This window comes from Tenrec ecaudatus, chromosome 18, assembly GCF_050624435.1.
Source record: "Tenrec ecaudatus isolate mTenEca1 chromosome 18, mTenEca1.hap1, whole genome shotgun sequence".
Classification (NCBI taxonomy): domain Eukaryota; kingdom Metazoa; phylum Chordata; class Mammalia; order Afrosoricida; family Tenrecidae; genus Tenrec; species Tenrec ecaudatus.
Genome location: NC_134547.1, coordinates 58,843,147 through 58,864,921, shown reverse-complemented (window position 1 = coordinate 58,864,921; position 21,775 = coordinate 58,843,147). Strand labels below are relative to the sequence as shown.

General features: G+C 54.9%; 1 protein-coding gene across 1 annotated transcript; it reads right to left on the bottom strand.

Moving 5' to 3' along the window:
• Window positions 1-292: 292 nt before the first annotated feature.
• On the bottom strand, window positions 293-16,149 carry PLA2G15 (phospholipase A2 group XV). Its single transcript, XM_075536234.1, has 6 exons — window positions 15,895-16,149; window positions 12,154-12,310; window positions 4,953-5,071; window positions 4,655-4,753; window positions 4,050-4,274; window positions 293-2,042 (listed from the first exon to the last, which is right to left on the bottom strand). Exons 1-6 carry the CDS (start codon window positions 16,019-16,021, stop codon window positions 1,531-1,533), a joined length of 1,239 nt encoding a protein of 412 aa, XP_075392349.1. The 5' UTR covers window positions 16,022-16,149; the 3' UTR covers window positions 293-1,530.
• Between the last annotated feature and the right edge of the window lie 5,626 nt (window positions 16,150-21,775).

Below are 21,775 nucleotides of genomic sequence, written 5' to 3'. Positions count from 1 at the left end.
GGAAGGAAGGGGGCCCGGGGGAGCCTCAGGTGGCAGGTAAGGACTACTGCCCAGGACCGGGCAATAACGACATCCCAATAGGAATGGTGAGGGTTCTGAGCTGAAGTCCAGGGAAGGGGACAGCTGTCAGGGGCAGGAAATGCAGCCCAAAGGGAACAGAGGTCACAGTGCTGAGAGAACCCATTAGAGCCTCCTTGAAGTCAGCCACAGAGCCTTCCTCCCCAAGCTCCCTCACCCCCTGCTGCCTCCCTCCCTCCCTCCTGCTCAGAGTACAAGTCCAGGCCAGACAGTGTACAGCAACCAGAATACTTTTATTGCTGGGACCCAAGCCTCTACAGCCTGCTCAGAGCCCCAACCAGGGCCCACCTCTCAGGAACAGAGGGAGAGAGATGTTGAGAATGTATGAAGAGGGACCAGCTCCACAGAGACCTTGAAGGGAATAGCAGATGGTGACCCTCACAGTCTGCGTGGGGCCTGGGGGGGCCTACCCTGGAAGCTGGACCCAAGTCTTGGCCTATGACTACACACCCATGTGGAGCCAACAGAGCAGGACCAGGCCGGTCCTCCATCCCTGCTGTGCAGCACCACTGGAGCAGAGAGGGGACGCCCAGGAGAGCCCCCAAGGCACCTGGTTGTCCGAGGGAGCAGCTTACCAGCCCACTCACGTCTGGGGTGGTGGTGGTGGCTAGTTCCTGCGGAGTGCATGCCACTTGGCTGCCTGGCAGGTTGGGCTCAATCCTCCCCGCAGTTCTCATCCTGGGCCAGCCCATTTGAGCCCTGGAGAGACCCTAAGGCAGGGGGCAGGGTGGCAGTGTGGTGGTGGGTTCATGGAAGGGCAGTTCAAGGAAGCTCTGGGCAGGCTTGGCTACTTCCCTGAGCTTGGGCCCTTCTCCATAGGCACCTCGGTCATGGCACTGGGCCCTGCTCTCACCCCTGGTTTGAAGCTCCAGGGAAAAGGGAGTCAACATCAATACCAAGGCCACAGTCCCAGAGAGACCCAGAGGCCCTGCGACACAGTCCCGGCAGCAGGGCAGAGGGGGGAGGACATATCTGCAGCCTCATCGTGAGCCCCACCTCCATCAGGCCTGGAGAGGCTCCCCTGGTGCCCTGGAGGTACAGGAGGGAGGCAGGAATGATCCCCTCTGCCCTGAAACTACTGGCAGACTGCCAAGGAGCTAGGCCACAGAGGCCTGAATTTCCAGCCATCCATGGACTGTAAATGGAGGGTATCACCCACCCCTGGGCTCCAGGGGCAGCAATCACAGGAAGTGCCTGGGCCAGGTCTGGCAGGCTAAGTGTGCTGAGGTTCCAGAGGGGGACAGGGAGGAGGCTGGAGCCAGGGACCAGGCGGCCCCCCAACAGCTGTGCTCTTTTTCCCAAAGGTCCCTTGAGTTCAGACTTGAGTTCTTCTTTCTTTGCTCCTACGTGTCAGCAAGCGGTCCCAGTGGCGGACATTTGGCTGTTCACAAACCCAGGTGGCTCCTGAGGCAGCAGGAGAGGCAGCGGCAGAGTCGCCCTGTGGCCCTGGCGTCAAGCCCCGAGGAGCACCCCTTTCAGGTAGGCCAGGGTGGTGTTGCTGTTTAGCATCTGCAGGTGCTCGCTGCCCGGCAGTTCCAGCAGGGCCACTGGCTGCTCCTGGCGGCCACACCAGGCCTGGCACTGCAGCACACTCTGCAGGTTCACGGTGCCGTCCCCGTTGCCAAAGAAGATCGTCGGGTCTCGGTCGGGGAAACTCTCGTAGTAGAAGGAGTCTGGGGTGCGCACCCCGGTTCCGAACAGGCAGTGCAGTGGGACGCCGGGGGGCACCGTGGCATCCACCAGCCGCTCCGTGTCCTGCCGCATGAGCCAGCCCTCCTCAAAGCCGATGTCCCGGAAGAACAGGCGGTAGTCCCGCAGGGTGTAGTTGGCCTTGGGCGTGCGCACGAAGACCTTCTCGGGGGACCACGTGGAGTTGTAGGGCAGCAGCCAGCTGGTGGAGACGGCCGAGCGTTGCTGCTCCCGGATCTTCAGGGACTCGATCACAGGGATCCGGTTATTGTCCCCTGACGGGAGAAGGTTCTGGTTAGTCTGTGCTGGGCGCCCCCCACCCCCACCCCGGCAGCAAGCACCCCGGCGCTTTCCAGACAGACACCGGAGGAGAAGCACACGCCCGCCTGGCTCGAGCTTGTGCTGCTCCGCTTTAAGTTTCGCTGTGTCTGCAAAGCCCGCAGCCAGCCCCTTCCCCCTTCTAGGTTTAGGCAGCGCCCACAGTCACAGGGCGACGAACTTATTTTTTTCCTCCTCCTGGGCAGGGCTTCAAAGGGGTTCATTCTGGCCTGCGCCAGCTGCCGACAATTTCCATTCCCACCTAGAGTGAGGCCACCCCTCCACCACCACCTAATTAATCATTAAAAACAAACCAAAAACCACCACCAAGGCTCCCAGGTAAGTCTGCTGGTGGGCTGTTTGAGAACTACTTGGCAGCAGGTGCAGCTCTTTCTGCAAGTTCGGGGCCAAGGTGCTCATCCCCTCACCTGCCCCAGAAGCCGCCTTGGCTGGTGCCTGGCTCTAGGACCCAGAGGAAGGAGAAGTCCTGAGGGCTGCTGGGCTACCTCCTAGTCCCAGACTTCCAGGGCCTGGCAGAAGCGTACCCCAGCACGGGAGGCAAAGCTCTAAGGCAGCTAATGGGGCAGCTCTTGGAAGGGACTGGGTTCTGAACTCCCCCAGAACCCCGTCTCAGCCTGGAGGGGTGCCTGTGCCTGGTCTCAGGCCCACTCTGTATCTGCAGTTCGGAGCCCTGGGTTGTCAGTGCAGGGCAAAGGGCTGCGAGAGACACCAGGCCTGACCCAACACTACCAGCTGGTCCACTGGTCAGGCAGTGCCAGGAGGAAGCTGCTTCTCTGACTCACCCTAGCTCACCCATCCCTCAGCGAGAGGCAATGGGGCTCCCACGCAGGCCGAGCCCTCCTAGAGTACCCACGGCTACAGCTGGGGTGTGTGTGTGTGTGTGTGTGTGTGTGGGGAGGAGGGTGTCAAGGATGGTAAAGAAGGCTGTGTGTGCATGGGGCAGGCGGGGAAGTGGCTTTTCCCAGAAGTCTTTACCTGCTTCCTCCACCCCCCAACCCCCCTCCCGCCCACAGATGGGGGTGCTGAATCAGGCAGAAACTGCAGGCCCACCTCTCCCTCTGGAGGAAGAGAGGCCGGGGTGAAGAAGTGAGAGGGGAAGTAAGAAGGAGAAGAAAAAGAAAAGCTTCCCCCAAAAAGTTTTGGGTCGAAATCTCTGTGCAGTTTGTACGGTCAGACCCAAGCAGCATGTATGTGTGTGTGTATGTGTGTGTCAAGGTGGGGGTCGGGGACACAGCAGACATGCCACTCCTGCACTTCCTGTAAGAAACAAGCACTGGGGGCGGGGGTAGCCCTAGCCTTAGCCTAGGGGGCAGGGGTTGGGAAAAAAACAGGAGCTGATCCCAAGGGCTCAATGGAAGGTAAATGTCTAGAAAAGAAGGATGGAATATATGTAAGGATTTGTCGGGTACAATTGATGTATGGATTGTAACAAGAGTTGTAAGAGCCCCAATAAAATGATTTACAAAGAAACAAGCACGGGTGATGGGCTGGGGCAGGTAGACTTGTCCAGGGGAAGAGGAGGCTCTTGGAGGCGTGTGGTGCAGACTGACAGCCTCAGACCCCCACAGGGGCGGTGCTAGGAAATGGAATCGACTTGATGGAGGTGAGTTCGCATCATTTTTATTTCCTGTTTGGGTCTAGAGTCTCTTTTGGGGAGGGGGTTGGAAATGTTTGAAAAGGTATGCTGCAGGGAGGGGGGGGATGAGGCGCTGAGACCAAGGGCTCAAGTCGAAAGCAAATGTTTTGAGAATGATGATGGCAACAAATGTATAAATGTACTGGACACCAGGGATGGATGGATGGATTGTGATAAGAGTCGTCCGAACCCCCACTAAAATGATTTATAAATGCCGCCATCGCGATGGGAGGGCAGCAGCCCAGGAGGGCAGGGTGGATGGCAGAAAGCAACCAGGCCCTCCACGCTGGGCTTGGCAGGGTCTTACCTGAGGCCAGGACCCGCAGGGTCTTAGCCACGCCCCCCCAGGGCGCACCCAGCGCCACGAAGGCCCGGATGTACTTGTCCTTCCAGGCCTGCGGCTGCTGCTGCAGAAAGTAGAGCGTGTACATGTTGCCCATGCTGTGGGCGACCAGCACCACCGGGCCCCCGTACCGCAGGTGAAGCTCTTCGATCATCTTGCGAAGGGCCAGGAAGTAGGGCCCGTTTTCATCTGCAGGCCAGAGCCGGGCAGCGGGTCAGGGAGGAAAGGCTCTGGGGCCCAGACCCCTCACTTTTCCTCAGGTTGAACCCAGGGAGAGGTGAATGGAGGAGGCTCCCCTGGGGAGGGGAGCGAATGTGCTTCCACAGAGGGAAGAAACGCTGGGGCCCCATTTTTTCCCACCTTCTCTCCCCAGAGCTCAGGAGCAGGGGAGGTGAGGGCCAAGGATCTCCCTCCACCGCCATCCCAACGTCTAAGGCTTGGGGGCAGAGGAGGGCATCATGGCTGAATGGCAGAGCCCGGGAGGAAGGGGGGCCCAGGGCCACTGCCCGCTCTGACTTCCTGGTCTCCAGTTCCCAAGACCCCGGGACAGGGAGAGAAAACTTGCTTACTTGGGGCTCGGCGCCAGTCATAGGGGGCTCCCCGGACATCCTGACCCCGTGTGTACCCCCAGTTCACAAGGCTCTCCACCACGGTGTGAAAATAGGAACCTGCAGAAACATGCCAGATTAAACAGGAGGCCACGGGCACCAACTACCCCCACCACATGTGCAAACCAGCCTGGGACATCTCCTGCAAGGGGGGTCACTGCCCACACCAGCCAGACAGCTCACGGGCAGTCTCCCACAAACGGTGAGGCTCTTCCGGTGCCACCCTGAGCCCACGCTATTACGAGTGAAGGCTACGTACCCACGCTGCTTCTGCTGGGGTCCAGGTACTCCAGTGAGGAGGTCTGCCCAAAGCCCGGCACGCGCACATCCACACCCTCTGGGAACTGGGTGGCCCGAGATGTCCCGTTGTAAATCAGCCTGTCAGGAAGGCATCTGAGTTGGCGGCCCCAGTGGTAACCCTTGGTTTGGTGTGGCCAGAACCTCCTTGTGCCCTGAGCCACCCCGCTCCCCACCCCAGGTTTGCTCGAAGGTACAGGGAAACCAGAAAGCAAGAAAACAAGTTTAGAAAACGTAGATGAGGGTACACACATCCACATGAGGACCCCAAAGACCCTGGGATTCTGCCAAGGCTGTGTTCATGCCCTTCTCCCTGATGGCACCAGACTCATCTGAAACATGCCCCTGCCCTCCCACCTCTACCCCTAAGGCCCTGGGCCCAGGCAGAAAGAAGCACTAGCCCTGTCACACATGACTTCAAGCAGCATGCTAAATGACAGGCCCTGTTCTCTTATCTCCACCTATCTAGCTCCTGCCATGTGACTGAGCTTCCTCATCCCATCTCCAGATTGGACGTTTGACCACAGGCGGTCAGACAGGAAAGACCCTGGCTTGGGACCTGAGCACCTAGTGCTCCCCTGTGCCATCCTCCGCTCACCCAGGTTGACTGTATGGGCAAGGTCTCAAGAGATGATGGGGAAGCAGGAGAATGGCCTTGTGCAGACTCAGGCTGGCTCCCCCCTGTGTCATCTGCACTCAGCCAGGGCCACAGAGGGCAGCCTCCACCCTGACTGTCAACAGCATGGTGAGAGCCAGTCTGGATCCAATTCTCCTGTTGATGTGGGCGCAATCCTCACCTCCCACCTCTCCGTCCTCATCAGAAGCCGCTCCTGGGGCCCACTCGTTCTCAACCCCCGCCTCTCAGAACTGGGTCACGGCTCACACTTTCTATCAGATGTGAACACGGGAAGATGTGAGTCCCTGGGTGTGTTCCTCTGCTAGGACAACTTCCCGGATTCAGGGAGTCCAGCGCCTGGAAAGCTGCAGCTCTCCTACCAAAGGAGTACAAAGGACGGGGCACAGAGGGCAAAGGCCAGGAGGCTTCGCAGAATGGAGCTTCTGCATCCAGAGAGAGCTCCATCCGGGCCCCAGGGCTCATGATGACATCATGCTTATGAAGTCTTAGCATCAGGCCCCCAGGTAGGCTCCACGGACAACTGCCTCCTTTGCCATGAGACCAAAGGAACCGGCCAGTGCCCAGCTACCATGATGAAGCATTTTGATCAAAGATACCACAGGAGAAACTTGATCAAAAGGGGCAAAATGCAAAAGAGAATTCAGAATTCTGGTGGTGTCCAGACTTGCTGGGGACCTGAGGCTGGAAGAAGCCCCGAAACCATTGCTCTGAGAAAATCTTTAAATCAAAAATATACTCCTCGGGAACCTTCAAAGACAAACAGGAGTTTAGCTTCAGGAGTCAAAGCTGTTGGCTTTGAGCAGCATGCTATTTCCAGAGCGCTCTCTATGGGGTCAAACTGGTAACAGTCATCCACAAGATCAGAGTTCATGGACAGAGAGTGTAGATAAATGGGGAGAACTCAGAAAAAGGGGACCGAGAATGGCTGCAAGAACTCAGACTGTCATGGACCAACATCACTGAATTGCACACTGAATTGGCTGACTTGATGTATGCTTTGTTATGTCTATTCTTAACAACAAAAATCAGTTAAAACAGACAAGAACCATATCTACATGACTCAGGGCCATCTAACCTGCCAGACTGTGACCTCATACTCAGAGCTTGGCCAGCAAATTCTAAGGAACTGGAGCAGAGGGACCAAGGTCATGCATGGCCACAGACATGGCTCCCTCAATAGTCCTGTATTCATTGTCTATTGCTGCAGAACACGTTCTGATCAGCCTAACATCTTTAAACCACACACGTTTCAGATCTCAGTGTCCTCGGGGATCAGACCCAAGACCAAGCAGCAGAGTCCTCCGTCTGAGTAGCCACAACTGCTGTGTCCTTCCCAAGAGTTGGGGGTTGGTATGGCAGGGTGTGGGATTTATCTCAAGCTGACTCCCCCAAATATATGCCAAACCTAAGACGCTGCTTGCTACACATGGAAAAGGACTATGTACTTGGAGGTCAACAAAAGCAGGTCAGAGGTTATTCTCCTTAAGTGTTATCAGCCATCTAGACTCTAGATTCTAGAGCAGACTGTATAGGGCCCACTCCCTTCTGATAAGGATAGTAGATTGTTTCCCTGAAGGAGAGTCCAGAGAGGCCATGCCCACTCAAGGGTGACCAAGGTTAGGCAGCCATCTTGAGTCTAGGGTCTGCCCATCTTGTCACATGTGTACCCCTAATCCCTCCCCTTCCTATTGCATGTACACCCCTAGATCATCCCCCTCCTATTGCTTGTACGGTCTATGGTACAACCCCTTCCTGTTTTGTATGTGGTCATCTGTAATCAGGGGGGCTTACACACCCTCAAAGATATATAAACCTTGGTTAGAAATTAATCGCCCTCTCAGCCTGTGCTGTGCTCAGACTGGCTGGTGAGATCATGGCTGTTCAGGAGGTGAGCATGCTACCATGACATGTGTCTGACTTCTTTATTTTACTCTCTCTCCTATTCTCTATGACTTTAATCTTTGCATATCATAACAATGGTACAGTTGCACCTACCGGACCTGTGACAGTTGTGAGGGGCTGGATACTCCCACGGCAGGCTAAGTCATAAAGTACTGCTCCTTGACCCGGGGCTTAAAACCTCATGAGCAGCCATCTAAGGTGCAATTATCAGTCCCTCACCATCCAGAAGAAGGAAGAATAAGGGGGTGGGCGTGGGGGTAGGAAATGGGCAATGGACAGCAGGCACATCAGTCTTTGTAACCCAGAGACCAGAACTAGATAGATGGTTCCCCACCCATCCCACTGCCAAGTGCTTTAAAACGGGTCACATCAGAAGGTCCCAGACAGCAGTGGAGGAAATGTGGAACAGAACTCAGAGTCTTAAGAGAGACCCGGCTGACTGATGTGACAGAAAGTGGAGACACCCTAAGGCAATGGCCCTTGCCCTACTCACCTCCATGGACCATTGGAGATTCAAAGGGCAGCATTTCCCCAAGGACAAAGGACAAAAGGTTCCAGAAAGGAGGAGGGATAGAAAGGGAAGGACAAGGAGAAGTGGGATATGGGAGGGTAGCCTGAGATGATTAAATGGATGAGCTGAGTCACAATAAAAATTAAATGGAGTTGAATCACCAAAAAAAGTTTGAAAAAGAGTGAGGATTTGGCCACCTACAGAATTAGGGGCAGGGTGAGGGAAGATGAGAGAGAAAAAAGGAAAACAAACCACTTTATTTAGTATGTCAGTCCAGTAACCCTGCCCCTAGACACCAAGGAGACAACTCTGCCCAAGAAAACACAAGCTAGATCAGGAGTTCTTGGCCGTTCTAAGTCCCATTCTCCGTAAGGATCAGCCACAGGAAGCTGGCAGGACTCTCAACATTGGCCTAAATGACAGGGTAAATATCACAGGGCAGGCACTCTCCAGAGCAATCCATAAACCAGGGGTCCTCAAACTTTTTAAATGGGGCCAGTTCACTGTCCCTCAGACCCGTTGGAGGGCCGGACTATAGTTTAAAAAAAACTAAAACAAATTCCTATGCACACTGCACATATCTTATTTTGAAGTAAAAAATAAATGGGGCAAAAACACCTGGCAGGCCAGATAAATGTCCTCGGTGGGCCACATGTGGCCCTTTGAGGACGCCTGCCATAGATGACCCCCAAAAGGCCCCAATCAAGTTCAGGAGGTTGTTCTGGAAAAGCCGGAGCAGCCCTGTGTTCTACGGAAGGTTCGGGGGCTCCAGGAAGGCAGGCGAGGCCCTCCCAGCACCAGCCTGCACCTCCAACTGTGCAAGGCTCTTCTGCAGAAAGATCTGCAGACCAACAGCTCTGAAATGAACAGACCGGTCAACCGGGAAGGAAGCCGGAAACCCCCATTAGCCTGCCCTTCCAACCGGAGAAAAGACTTCCAGTCTGCAGGGCTCTCTCAGCGAAAAACATGAAAACCTGTGGGTGACTAACAAATGTCATTCCTGCAGATTCGTCCCCAACAGCGAGGCTGCCTTAAAGTGAGCACATGGTGGACTCTGTCTCCCTGTAGGGGCAGGCAGCCATTCTTTGACTATCTCCTCCCAGGAGGCACCACACCGATCCCGCTCCTGCCTTCCCCCAAGGCAGGTATTCGGTTTCCTCACCTGTGAGCTCACGAACTTTACTGTGATTCCCACCCACCTTGTGCCGTATGTTATTCCTGAATAAGCCTGACTAATGGCTACCTATAAAAGCCCCAAAACAATATAGACACTCTCTCCCACGGTGCTCCCTCTCCCTGGTCGCTCTCTCCCCTGCCCACCCCGACCTGTCCCCCTTCTCTGGCTCCTGCAATTCCCACCTTCGACATCCTCACCAGGAGCACCAAGAAGGGCTGAGGTGAGCATGCTACCGTGAGGAGTCAGACTCCTTTACTTCACTCTCTCTTCTTCTCTATGACCTTACTATCAACTTTACTTATCATCGCTGTACAATTGCATCTGCCGGGCCTGTGATGATTTGTTAGGGGTTGGCTCCCCTGACAACTACCAAAATGCAAGAGTCCGCCCCCCCATCCCTCCGACCTCCATCCCCGCCCTCCCTACCCCCACCTTCCCGATCGAAAGCAAGAGGGTTCTGCAAAGAAAAAACAGCCAAGAAACCCTTAAGGAAAAACAAAGGAATTTCACCGAACTGAGAAAGAAGTTTACCCAGAGAGGAAGCAAAAAGGTGGTGTGTGTTGGGGGGGGGAGGGGGCGGGGGTTGCGTATCACAAAGAACATAGGCAGCTGCACAGAATGGAGACTCCCATGGCAGGACCGGCTGAGAGCATCTCAGTGCCTGTCCCCACACGGGCCCTTGTTATCAAGATCAGCAACAGCAGTGATGTGAGTCCCAAGGCTCGGAAGGTGCAGCAGGTTTGCCAGATCTGCCAGATCTCAGCTTTGGTAAGCACCGGAGGCCTTCAGCTGGCGAACTACCCCAGCTGCAAATAAGCCCGGGGGATCTGCTTCCCCAGTCCTGACCCGGGGCCCGCTGGGTCCAAAGAAGCCAGCAACTTGCCGTTTCTCATCTCCAAGACGTGGCCTGAATGAACTGCACTACCACCACTCACTCCCACGTTGGTGCAGTCCACGGCTCCATCCCCAAGGGGGTGCATGTCCCCCAGGACAACATTCGGAGAGTTTGGAGAGGAGGAGGGATGGAAACAGGAAACCCAGGGAGGGCAAGGGGCAAGCAGTGGTCACCCAGGGAGCTGTCACAGCTGAGTTGAGTCAGGACACATACGGAATGTTACACTCCAATCTGCTCTGTAAACCTTCACCTGACTCACAACACAGAGTGAAAACAACACCCCCACCCCCGTTGATGGTGGAGATGATGCTGGTAGCAGGGAAGGCTGGATTCCCAGGTGTATTAGAAGGATGAACTCAGATGTCTACCTTGGTTATTTTGTCATCTAGTCAGCTACAGAAACTCAGGGGACAGTTCCCCCCTGTCCTCGAGGGTCACTATAGGCTGCATGGCCCATAGTCAGTGACAACAGAAACACGGGCTCTGCCTTCAAGAAGTCTGGAGAACCTCTGCTCCCTCTCACAGTTCCGGGTTCAGGTCTTAGTTCTGCCACTTGACAGCCGAGTGGGCCCACTAAGCAACTGTGAGCTCCTTGAACTTGCAGATTCTGTATCGGTGAAACTGGTTAAAAAGCATTACCTGCGCCATAGGGCTGTTATACAGGCTAAATGAAAGTGGTATGCAAAATGTACAGTGGGGGCCAGTGTTCAATCAACATGCAATCTCTTCTACTCTGAACTCCTTGCTGGGAAAACAGGATTAGAAATGCCATTTGGCAGATGGCAAAGGCTAAAGGATATATCCACGCGGCCTTGGAAAAGGGGAGTTAACAGCTCTGGGGACACTCGGGAGACTTCAGAGGGACTGGGTGGAACTTTAAAGGGTGAATGGCTGTCCCATGACCTTGAGTTGATGCCAACTCAGAGTGACTGTCGACAGACTCATAAGGTTTCCAAAGCTGAGCAATCTCTACAGCAGACCGACACATGCTTCTCCTGAAGAGGGGCTGGAAGGTTGGACTCTCCAACCTGTGGTCAACAGGCAAGCACTTAGCTGCTGGGCCACCGGGGCTCCTGTGAGCGGGTCGGTGGCTGCTCAGTGTCCTTGAATCAGATCTGACTTGGAGTGCAACGGAATGCAGTGTTGCCAGGGCCCGCACCAGCCTCACGCTCGTTGCTGTGTGAGCCCATTTGCAGCCGCTCTCTCTCTCTCTCCCCGAGACTCTCCCTCGCATTGCCTGACCCTCTACTTGACCAAACATGATGTTCCTCTCCAAGGACCGTTCCTTCCTGCGCACATGAGACAAAGTCTCACCATCCTCCCTTCTAGAGAGCAGTCAAGCGGTCCTTGCAGGCCAGATTTATTTGCTCTTCTGGTAGTCCACAGTATATTCAGCATTCTTCACCAACACCCTCATTCAAAGGCACCCGCTCTTCTCAGTCCCCTTTATGTCCAGCTTTCAAAGGCATGCATGGCTGTCAACGCAAAACTCTGCTATCCAGTTGATTCTGACCCATTGCGATCCTACAGGACAGAGCAGAGCTGCCCCTGCTCCTGTGGGTTCCCGAGGCTGTCAACCTTCATGGGAGTGGAAAGTCTCACCTTTCTCCTGCAGAAAGGTTGCTGGTTTCAAACTGTTGATCTTACGGTTAGTAGCCCAGTTCGTTACTCATCAAACCACCAGGGCTCTCGATGAATGGGCAAAAGGAGAGGGCCTTCCAGGGCAAAAAAGTGTCAGGTGCAGAGTTAGGGCAACACGGTGTGCCCCAACAAGAACCAGCAGCAGTAGGAGCAGGCGTGGCCAGCTCCCAGCAAGAGGAGGGGCCTTGGTGGGGGATCAGGGGTCTATGAACAGGAGCCAGGGTTCAGAAACCGAATGTGGGATTGACTGTGGGGCAAGAACTTGGAAAGAACAGAGAAAGAGGTGAGGGGTAATGACAGGGAGGGAGGGGACGTCCTGGCTGATAGAGGAGCCAGCCGGCTGGAGGAAGTGGGATGGGAGATTGCTCAGGACACCCCAAGCACGTGTCCCTGCCCCTACCTGATATTGTCGATCCAGCAGTCAATGAGCACGGGCAGCAGTATCTCCAGGTTGAGCCAGAGGGTGAAGTAGCTGTCTGTCTTCTTGGAACAGAGATAGTGCACGACTGTGGGCTTGTCCAGCTTGGCCTCCAGCTGGTTGCCCAAATCACCAGGCACTGCAGGGGGCAGAGGGCAATGACTGAGGTCCCAAGCTTGGCAGGCGATCGGCTCCTGGGAACCTTGGAGACTGCAGTCACCCCCCTGACACCCAAGAACAATCGACCCCGTAGTCCATCTTCCCCACTCTCAACCTAAAGATGGTTGCAGGGGCAGCAAAGAGCAGGGACCTTGACCCAGAGGCTAGCCTGCCCTATGGAGTTACCAGGGCCCCAAGGAAAGGCAGCCACTGTTGGGGGGCCCACAGCAGTGCAAAGAAGTCTGCAGGCACAAATCCCCATGAGGGGGGCATGGGAGGGGCCTGGCATGTTGTGTGGGATATAGTAAATCCCCTGGATCTCAGCACTGGTGCCCCGCCCCATCCCTTTAGAGTATCAGGCGGGGTCCAACCCCAAGCTTACCTGGGAAATGAGAAGTTGGCCATTTGACAAGCTCCCCCCACCCCCCAAGCACACAGGTTTTACAGCTTGGGTGAGAGAACGCTCTCTGGGAGGGGCTGGGTGAGCCCTGTGAGTTCTAGAATCCCCAAAGATTTGGCCAAGGGTATAACCCATCACACACACACACCACACCACACCTTGGGGCTTAGACTCAAGTCCCTTCCCTCCACAGCCATTCCAGGGTTGGCGGGGCCTCTCATCTTGCTCGCCCTGAGAGGAGTGGTGAGCAGGACAAGAGCCCTAGGCCACATCACCAGGCAAAATCGAATCCAGAGAGGGTGGCAGGTTGGTGGGAGGGAGGGGCAGAGCAGAAACACAGCTAAGATAAGCTCTTTAAGCCCGAGCTGAAGACCAAAGTCCAGTAAGGCCCCAGAGGGCAAAACATCTGGAAGAGCCAGCATCTGGGCACATGTGAGCCCTAGGACAACATACCATACTACCTAAGGGCCCATGGGGGTAGATGTGGTCAGGCCCCAAGAAGGATTCTCTCCACTCAGCTGGCCTACGCAGTCCAGTCAGTGCCCGGGAGCCCTTGGAAACTTCCACCCAGCATTCAAGGCACTTCACAGTCTACTGACTCCAATGATCTTTCCGGTTTCGCCTGTCGTCCATGCCTCTAATACAACTGCACTGGCTTCCATGATCCAACAAGAAACACTGGCCTGAGTCCAGAGGGGTGCTGATGAGGCACCAACTCCTCCGGGCAAGCTGTGCCCTTCCCATGCACCACTCGGACTTCCCAGGGCAGCTGTGGGAGCAAGGTGGGGCGCAGAAGCCTGGGGCACCCCCAGCATGTTGGTGTAGTCTCTGAATGGCAAGCCTGTGAATAGGACAGGCTGGTGCAGAGCCCTGGGCTGCCATCTCTCCCAAAGAGGAACCATCAAATGAGGAAATCACCTGACCTGCTTGTCCGGACCTCTGTGGCCTGCCTGACCTCTCAAAACACCAGAGAGGATTTCCTGAGCCCCTCCGAGTGCCAAAGGAGGACAAGAGCCAGTGTGTGTCTTTCTCCCCCTATTCACACCGAGAGGGGGACAACCATGTCTCGCCCCACTTTACAGATGTGACACGGAGGCTGTAGAAGGTGCCCATGGCAAGCCTACAGTCCATTACTGTGGGATATAAAAAGATTTTCCCCCAGCTTTGTCTCCCCCAAAGATATGCCAAACATTAGAGGCTATTTGACAGCATATGGTGGGAGGAGGGTCTTCGGTCTCCCTCTTCTGGCCTCTCCTTCCTCCACACTAGTTTAGCCCCCAACCCTAAGGGGTGGTCACCCTTGGGTGCTGCTCTTCTGATGGCCAAAGTCAGAAGCCTACTATGTGCCCAGGAGCAGCTCCTTGCTGTCCACTGTCTCTGGGTTAAAGCCAGCAGCCCCAAGCAGACAGGGAGGTTAGGAGTCCAGCTATCCTGTGACTCCAGGAAAGGCTTGAGGCTTCTGGCATATATCCAAGGATATCCCAGGATAGAATGCATGAAGAAGTACAGAATGAATATCAATTCCAGAACAGTGTGGGACTGTGTGTGTGCGCGTGTGTGTGTGTGTGTGTGTGTGAATGCTTCTTAAGGTCACACCCACCACTGAGAAAGCCACAGGCCCACTCTGGGTTCCCTGCGGCCCTTAAGATAAAGTGCAGATGTCCCATCCAGTCATGAGACCGATACAATCCACCCCTCCTCCCCTCTCCATTCCAGCCAGCTGCCCTCCTAGAGCACCCTGGCCTGGCTCCAGCTGAAGCCTGCCCCGATGCCCACCCTGCAACCCAGGGGGTAGAAATCTTGGTGCTTGCCCAGCAAAGACCTCACCTCCAGGGGTCATGGTGAGTGCCAGCCTGCAAGCTTTAGGAAGGGAGGGTCAAGTGTTCCCAATCCCAGGGGGAACCTGGGCCCAGCACTGCCCTGGAGAATGCCTTGCCTCTGCCGCCCCAGGGAACAGCTTGCTCTCCAATCTACCCTTCTGTGAGCTGCACCATGCCAGTGAAATCACCCTCAGGGAACACAGCCCAGGAACCCTGGTGGCACAGCAGTTAAAGCACCCAGTTGCTAACAGATGTCAGTGCTTCTTCACCTCCACCAACGGCTCTGCCGGAGAACAAATGCCCTGACAGTCCAGTCGGCCACTTCCATACAAATTTACAGCTGTGGAGACCCCACGGGGCAGTTCTCCTGGGTCCTAGAGGGTCACTAGGAGTCGGAATTGACTCCACAGCAGGCTTAGAAACACTGCCCAAGGATCCAGCCGCAGTCAATTCAGCATGCCACATGTGCTTAGAAGTCCTGGCTAAGCATCCACACAGCCCTGGGTGGCCATGAGGGGCCTGAAGAAGGCGTCCAAGGCCCTCCTAACTGAGGTCTCCCTCTGCCAGCCACCACAGGAAGACACTGTAAGACACTGTGGCTTCAGTATAATTGCCTAATCTAAGACAGGGGCCAGGACAATGAGCTTGGGCAGGGATGGTAGGGGCAAGCCCCAGCCCCAGCCATAACATGTCACTCCCACGAGGTCAGGGTCTATAAATAGAGGGCAGCTATGTGACTGAGCTTTCCTGATACCTGTTCTTGCCACATTCCCAACCTTTACCTCTATCTTCAGTCACCCTGGCCCTTCTGATAAGTTGATGGGAAGTCCAGGAAGGAAGCCCTGGGAGCCAGAGAGTAGGTAAGAATCCTTTTCCTAGAGGGGGGCTTGTTTTCAGTAAAGTCCTGACACCTGTGGGGTTGCAGGGGGGTGAGGGAGTCCAGCCTTCTTAGCCAAGAGCAGGTCAATGCAGGAGTCCACGGGGGCCCATTTCAGAGGCCACCCAAGAACTCACACCAGGCTTCAGTGGCAGGGAGCCAAAGGGCCTTGGTCTTCCTAGCCTAAGAAATGGAAATTATGAGTGGCAGGCTTGGGGGATCGTGGACAGGTGGACCCTGGCACCCACCCCTATATTCAGCCGGAGCAGACAGACCAGGAGCTGGCCACACCCACGTCCAGCAAGCCATGACGAAAACAGATGGATCTGGGGGACAAAACAGATCAACAGCTATACGCTCCTCCACCCCGAAGTGGGAATAGATGCAGACGCAGAAAACAGTACCGCCGCACGCCGTCCGTTCGGCAAGAGGGAACGGACCGACCCACCACCCAACGCACGCCTCACCCAGCACCACCGGGGGCCGAAGTCCGGCCGGGAGCCCCTGGGTCACGAGCAGCGCGAGCATCAGCAGGAGGGACAGGAGGCCACCCGGTGGCAGTACCACGCGGTTAGGACAAAGGCAGAGAGCCATGGTGTGAGCCGGTGACTCGGGTCCGACATGCAGGTTCCGCGCTCCGGGGCCCGCGCTCAGGCCCGGGAGACAGCGACGCGTTTCACCGGAGACTCGCCGCCGCCGCCCGCTGCCCGCCGCCGCCAGCCCATTAGGTCCCGCCTCCTGCAAATCGCCTGCCAATAGGAACTCGCCGCCAGGAGCGCCCCTCCCAGTGGAAACTCACGCCCCGCCCCCCATCACTGTGACCGCGCTGCGCGCCGAGCTCATCGATCGATCCCGGCGCAGCCTGGGTCTCCCGCTGTCGGCCCCCGACGGGGCGGACTCTGCTGGAGGCTGCTTTGTAAGTGAACCAGCCCTCCAGCACGCGCAGATCACGCTGTGCCACCCTCACCCCCAGTTCCTGCAGCCGCCGTGACTTCGAAGCTGGCCGCTGTTGCGCAGTAAAGCAAGAGGAAGAGAAGAGGAAGTGGACCCAGGGTGGCTCATGGACCTTAGAGAACCAGGACTGTTGTGTACCCCTGCCCCGGTTCTTCTTCTCACCCTGCCCAGAGGGCTCCTGGTCTGGTAACCCCACCCAGGGCCCCCCATCCATGCCTCCCCTAGGCTGGGGAGTGGGGGCAGATAGGACACAAAGAGAGGTTCGGTCCAAAATGAGAGGGCCCAATCTGTCCATCTTAAAAGCCAAGTGGGGGACCAACTGATCAGACAGAGCCTTAAGCCTCCCCCTAACGTCATCGTCCATTTGCAAGTTTCCCCTGGGAGCAGGAGGGGCAAGGAAGTTTGAGGTCACCCTTTACTCCCACCCTGCCCCTCCAATGTCTGTGTGGTGAACGGTGCCTTTCTCCTTTAATATCTACTGATCCCCCCACCTCAGGCCCACAGCCCTCTTCCCAAAGCTGCTGTCACCCCCACCCCAGCAGAAGGTCTGGGAGGACCGGTCTGCTGAGCACCCACAGCGGGGGACCACAAAAGCTCTGCTCTGCGGCTGGGGCTAGAGACAAGAGGGAGTCCAGAACAGAGTCAAGTGCAGGAGGGTGGAGTCAGTCTCCTAGGCCGCCTTGGACTCTGGCCCCAGAACAGAAGGTTGTTTATTTTTCTTTTCCAGTCCAGTAAACTCAAGTGATCTTGGGCTCCTCTTGGGGCGGCCCTGTCCTCTGGTGGTGGTCTTTGGTGCCCAGCTCTGAGTCAGGAACTGTCTTTTAGGGAGATGTTGAGGTCTAGCCAACTTTGAGCCACGCTGGCCCAGTGGTGAGGAATCAAACCGTGAGGATCCCTTCTGTGGTAGTCACACAATTTTATGCCAACTTGATAAAAGAATGAAGGGGTGGAGTCTAGCTTGTCCATCAGATCACAGCCTGATTGATCCCTCCTTGTGGGTGTGGCCTTCTCATGAGGATTCTGGGACTTGCTCTCTTCCTCCTGGATGCAGGACACACACTCTCTCTGCTTCACATTCTTTTGACAAGCCACATGAAACCATGCTGATGGCAGCCAGAGCCCTGGACCTGGAGGAGACATATGGAGTCCCAGCACTGAGATAATTCCACAAGACATTTCACCCTCTGGCCTGTGATCTTCCTGCTTTGGGCGCCATTGCATGTGCTGGATGAGTCTGTGGAAAAATTTATGGACTAGTATCAGACATATTGACTAATGTAAGACTTATGGGCTACTGTCAAACTTATGGACTTGATCTGGCCTGGGCTGGGAATGTTTTCTTAGTATACACTTACTCTTGGATATCAAACTCTCTCTTATACACATATGAGTGTCTCTGGATTTGTTTCTCTAGTCAACCCAGATGAACACACCTTCCTTCCCCAATATCTGCCTGGTTACCTTGGTTGCAGACCTCGAACACCTCCCTGACCCTCAGACCCACATCCAAGTGGTCACTAAGTCTTGCCCAGCTCTCAGCTCTGCCCCGTCAAAGCCCCAGGATCCTCATCCTCACACCAGCCCCTCACCGATGTCCTACCCTAAGTCCTTATTCCTATGACCTAGTCCACATGCCAGACAGGCATGATTAAATAGGAAATTCGACTCCATCATGTCTCCCTCCCACGCCCTTTTCTCCACTCCACTCACAATGACTGAGGACCCACAGTGATTAAGAAGCCCATGTCCCCTTCTTAGCTCCTCCCCTAACATCTCCTTGCCACCTAGAAGAGCTGCACTGGGTCCACTCAGCAGCCCCCGGTTTGGGGGACTTGATTGAGCCTCCTTGAGGCTCCACCCAGACATGGCCCTTTAACTGAAGCAGGTCCTGTCTCTCTCCTATTAGAATATAATCATTGCAAGAACAGACCCCTGTCCTGCCCCCGCTTGTCCAGATTCTGTCACATACTCACTCTGTCATACATAATTACTTAGTACAGCAGATACTCATAGGGAACCCTGGTGGTGTCCTGGTTCTATGTTGGGCTGCAATGTGGTTAGAAACTGGGCTTTCTACTCCCATGAATAGTTACAGTCTGGGAAACCCACAGGGGCCCACCATGAGTTAGCATTGACTCATGATAGTGAGGTTTCTTTTGTTTTTGCTTTTTGCAGATGCTCATATATGTTGAATGAATGAGTGATATGCTTCCCTCCCTTTGGTACCACCCTCCCACCCCAGCTCTATAGCATCCTAGCACCTGTCAGAGCTGAACTGGATGGAGGAGGTAGGGCACTAGAAAGTCATCAGGGCAGAAGGTAAGTTCTGGAATAGAACGGCAAAGACAAAAGGTGTTCCCTGAAAGCATCTTTCTGAGCAAAGGCTAGAGGTGAGACTAAACCCAGAGCCTGACGAGCCCAGCCAGTTGTGGGTGCCTTAGCAGATAAGAATTCAGCCAATGGCCTTTGTGCTCCTGCATTCCTGGGCCTTTTGCACATCACCCTTGTGATAGTTAGGTTTATTGTGCCAATAGGAACATGTGGGCGTCCTCGCAGTTTGATTGAAAGGCAAAGAGATAGATGGTTCTGCAAGGTCTGCCCCCATCTCTCTTGCTCTCTGGTGATCCGACCAGCATGGTGTTGCTTTCACAACTTCTCTGCCTCAACTTGTATGCTACACTACCTGTGGACCAAACCAACCCATGGATCATGCCACTAGAGCTTGAGGCTTCTTCAAGACCTGCTTCACTATGCTGCTGGTGGTACCTTGCTTGAGCTAGAAGCTGGTGGATCCTGTTGCCCTGCATTGCTTGAGTTCAATACCCCATCAGGGCCTGCTTTGTTAAGCTCCCGTGCTACTGACTGTTGCTGACCCACCCTGCGGTCTGCTGCCTGTGTGCTTACTCTGCCTGTTTTGCCTGAGAGAAGACTCCATCTGCTGTCTGTTTCCTTGACCTTGGACCAAAGCCCCCTCATTGAGTTGAAGGACTTTCAGTATATTAACTATTCCACAAAAGTGAGTTTAACTGAGCCCTCTGTGCTGCTGTGTGGACTATTATAGCTGTTATATTCCTTCGCACTGTATAAACCTATATCTCTCTATATATATAAAATCATAAGTGCTCTGGTTTTGTTTCTCTAGAGAATCCTGTCTCTGTCTCACACAGTCCTCCACCCAAGGCAATTCTTGAGCTCCTCTACCTGAGCCAGGAGGTTGGCAGGGTTTGGGTCAACCAAACCAGACAGGTGCTCTGACTGGTAACCAGAGCTGAGCATATTTGAAGGCCAATGGCTTGTCCTTAGCGCTGAAGGTTCTACGGCTCCTATCCTCTGCTTGTCAGTTTCCCAAGGGTCACCGGAGGCCAAACACAGACCCTGTTGTGGCAACTTTGGGGGAAGAACAGGTCATCCAACCTGGCTTAGGCATCAAAGAAGGCTGCGTGGAGAAGGGGTGATTAGAGATGGGCTTTGATGTCTACTTAGGAGTTTGCCAAGAGAACAGAGATGGCAGGAAGTTTTAAGCAGGAAGTTCAGCCTGTGTGGATGGTCTGGAAACCTAAAGAATCATAATGTGTCAGGAGCACAGAGGTGTTGAGATCCCTGAAAACCAGACTTTTAAAATGTAGCTTCTTTCTGCTCACTCAAGATGCTAGGGAGTCTTCAGGCCGATTAAGGCGCCTCAGGAATGGTACCTCTGGCGGCGGGGCTCGAGCGCCCCCTGGCGGACACAGCGGCGCAGGGCAGAGAACCTGAGGGATGGAGATGGGGTGGGGCCGCGTGGGGGAGCTCGGAGAATGGCCACGCGCTGCGCTTGCCACTCCTGAAGCTCCAGAGGTTAAGTGGCCGGCCTCTAAGCGCCGAGGTGAAGATGGGATTCCATTGTCGTCGTGATGGCCACGGGACCCAGCCCCTTCCCTCCAAAGCCGGGAATGAGTTTAGGGAAAGATACCTGGCCTCGCTAACACTGGGTATTTGGGGAGCTTGTTCAACCCTCTCCAGTGATCCTGTCTTAGGTTCATTGAGGATTTCTGAGCCCTGGGCTCCCCTGTGACTGAGACCTGGGGCATTTAACAAGTACCCCAAATCCCACTGCCTTGTGAATCCTGGTTCATGTTGACCCTACTATACAGGGGCTTCTAAGCCTATGGGAGCTGTTGAGTTTGGCTGGCAGATCTCACCATTAGCAACCCAGAGCACCAAAGATCCAGAAACCTCAGACTACTGAGGGTGCTTGGATAGGGGCATTAGGACAGTCTGCAGGATGAAGTAACCAGGTGACCCAAAGGCCCTGTGGCCCAAGAGAGGGTTACCACTGTGAGAATACCAGAAGGCAGACAAAGCTGCACCGAAGAGAATGATTCAACCATTCCGCCAATCTTAATGAAACAATGACTCTAAGCTGGGCCTGCAATAGAGCTGAGCCTCCCCTTGGAGGACTGGATGTTCCCGTGGTGGGGGTGGGTGGATGGCTAGGTGGAGCAACAAGATGAAATGATTCATAAACTGTGTTGTCGGCTGCCACTCAGAGCAGCCCTGATGACAACCGAGTCAAACTGTTGCCTGGTGTTCTTATCCTCACAATCGTCGGCAAGTTTGAGTCTGCTTCAGTTGCAGATCCATCTCCCGGGGAGGGTCTCCCCAGCCCCTCATTGGCTCTCTCCTTCCCCAAACATGATGTCTTCCTTCAGTGTCTGATCCTTCCTGATGATGTACCCAAAGTAAACGGCATGACATTGTTTTGTTGGGGACCATAAGGATTTTATTGGCTATTTTTCAGAAGCAGCATGCCAGGTCTTTCTTCCTAGTCTGTTTTAGTCTGGAAGCTTCCATGGGTCCTTGCTGGCAGTTGAAATATCACTGGCATCGCTTCCACCATCAGTTACACACATGGGGCCACAATGCACTAGCTGACAGACTGGTAGTTGATGAAGTAGCACATGGTTGATAAAGATGGTACATTGGAAGAGAGAAGCAGAGAGGAGCTATAGAAGTCAGTTGAGGGGCAGGAGTTGGCTTGTCCAATAATAATGGGGTGATCCTGGAAGCCCCCTTTGAAGGAGGTAAGGGAGCTCAGCAAATCAGGGCTCCTAATGTTATTGTAACGAATTTAGTTTCTCCAGAAAACATCAAAGCGGCGGCTTCCATTCAGAAGGTTCTGTCACTGGGGGAGATGGGTGGTACCCTCATGTTGGGGGAGCTATGCCACGTAGGTGCCCCGTGGGAGAGTGTGGCAGAAGGTAAGAGCAAAGGGTTGTTGAACGTTGGGAACGCCAGGAAGGGCGAGCCTGGGCCCCGGGCAGGCTCTTCCTGCGGGAGCAGGATCCGAGACAAGAGCTGGGGAAAGAGTGACGCACCCCCGGGTCCTGTTAGGGGCCACCTCTGCGTCCAAAGGGT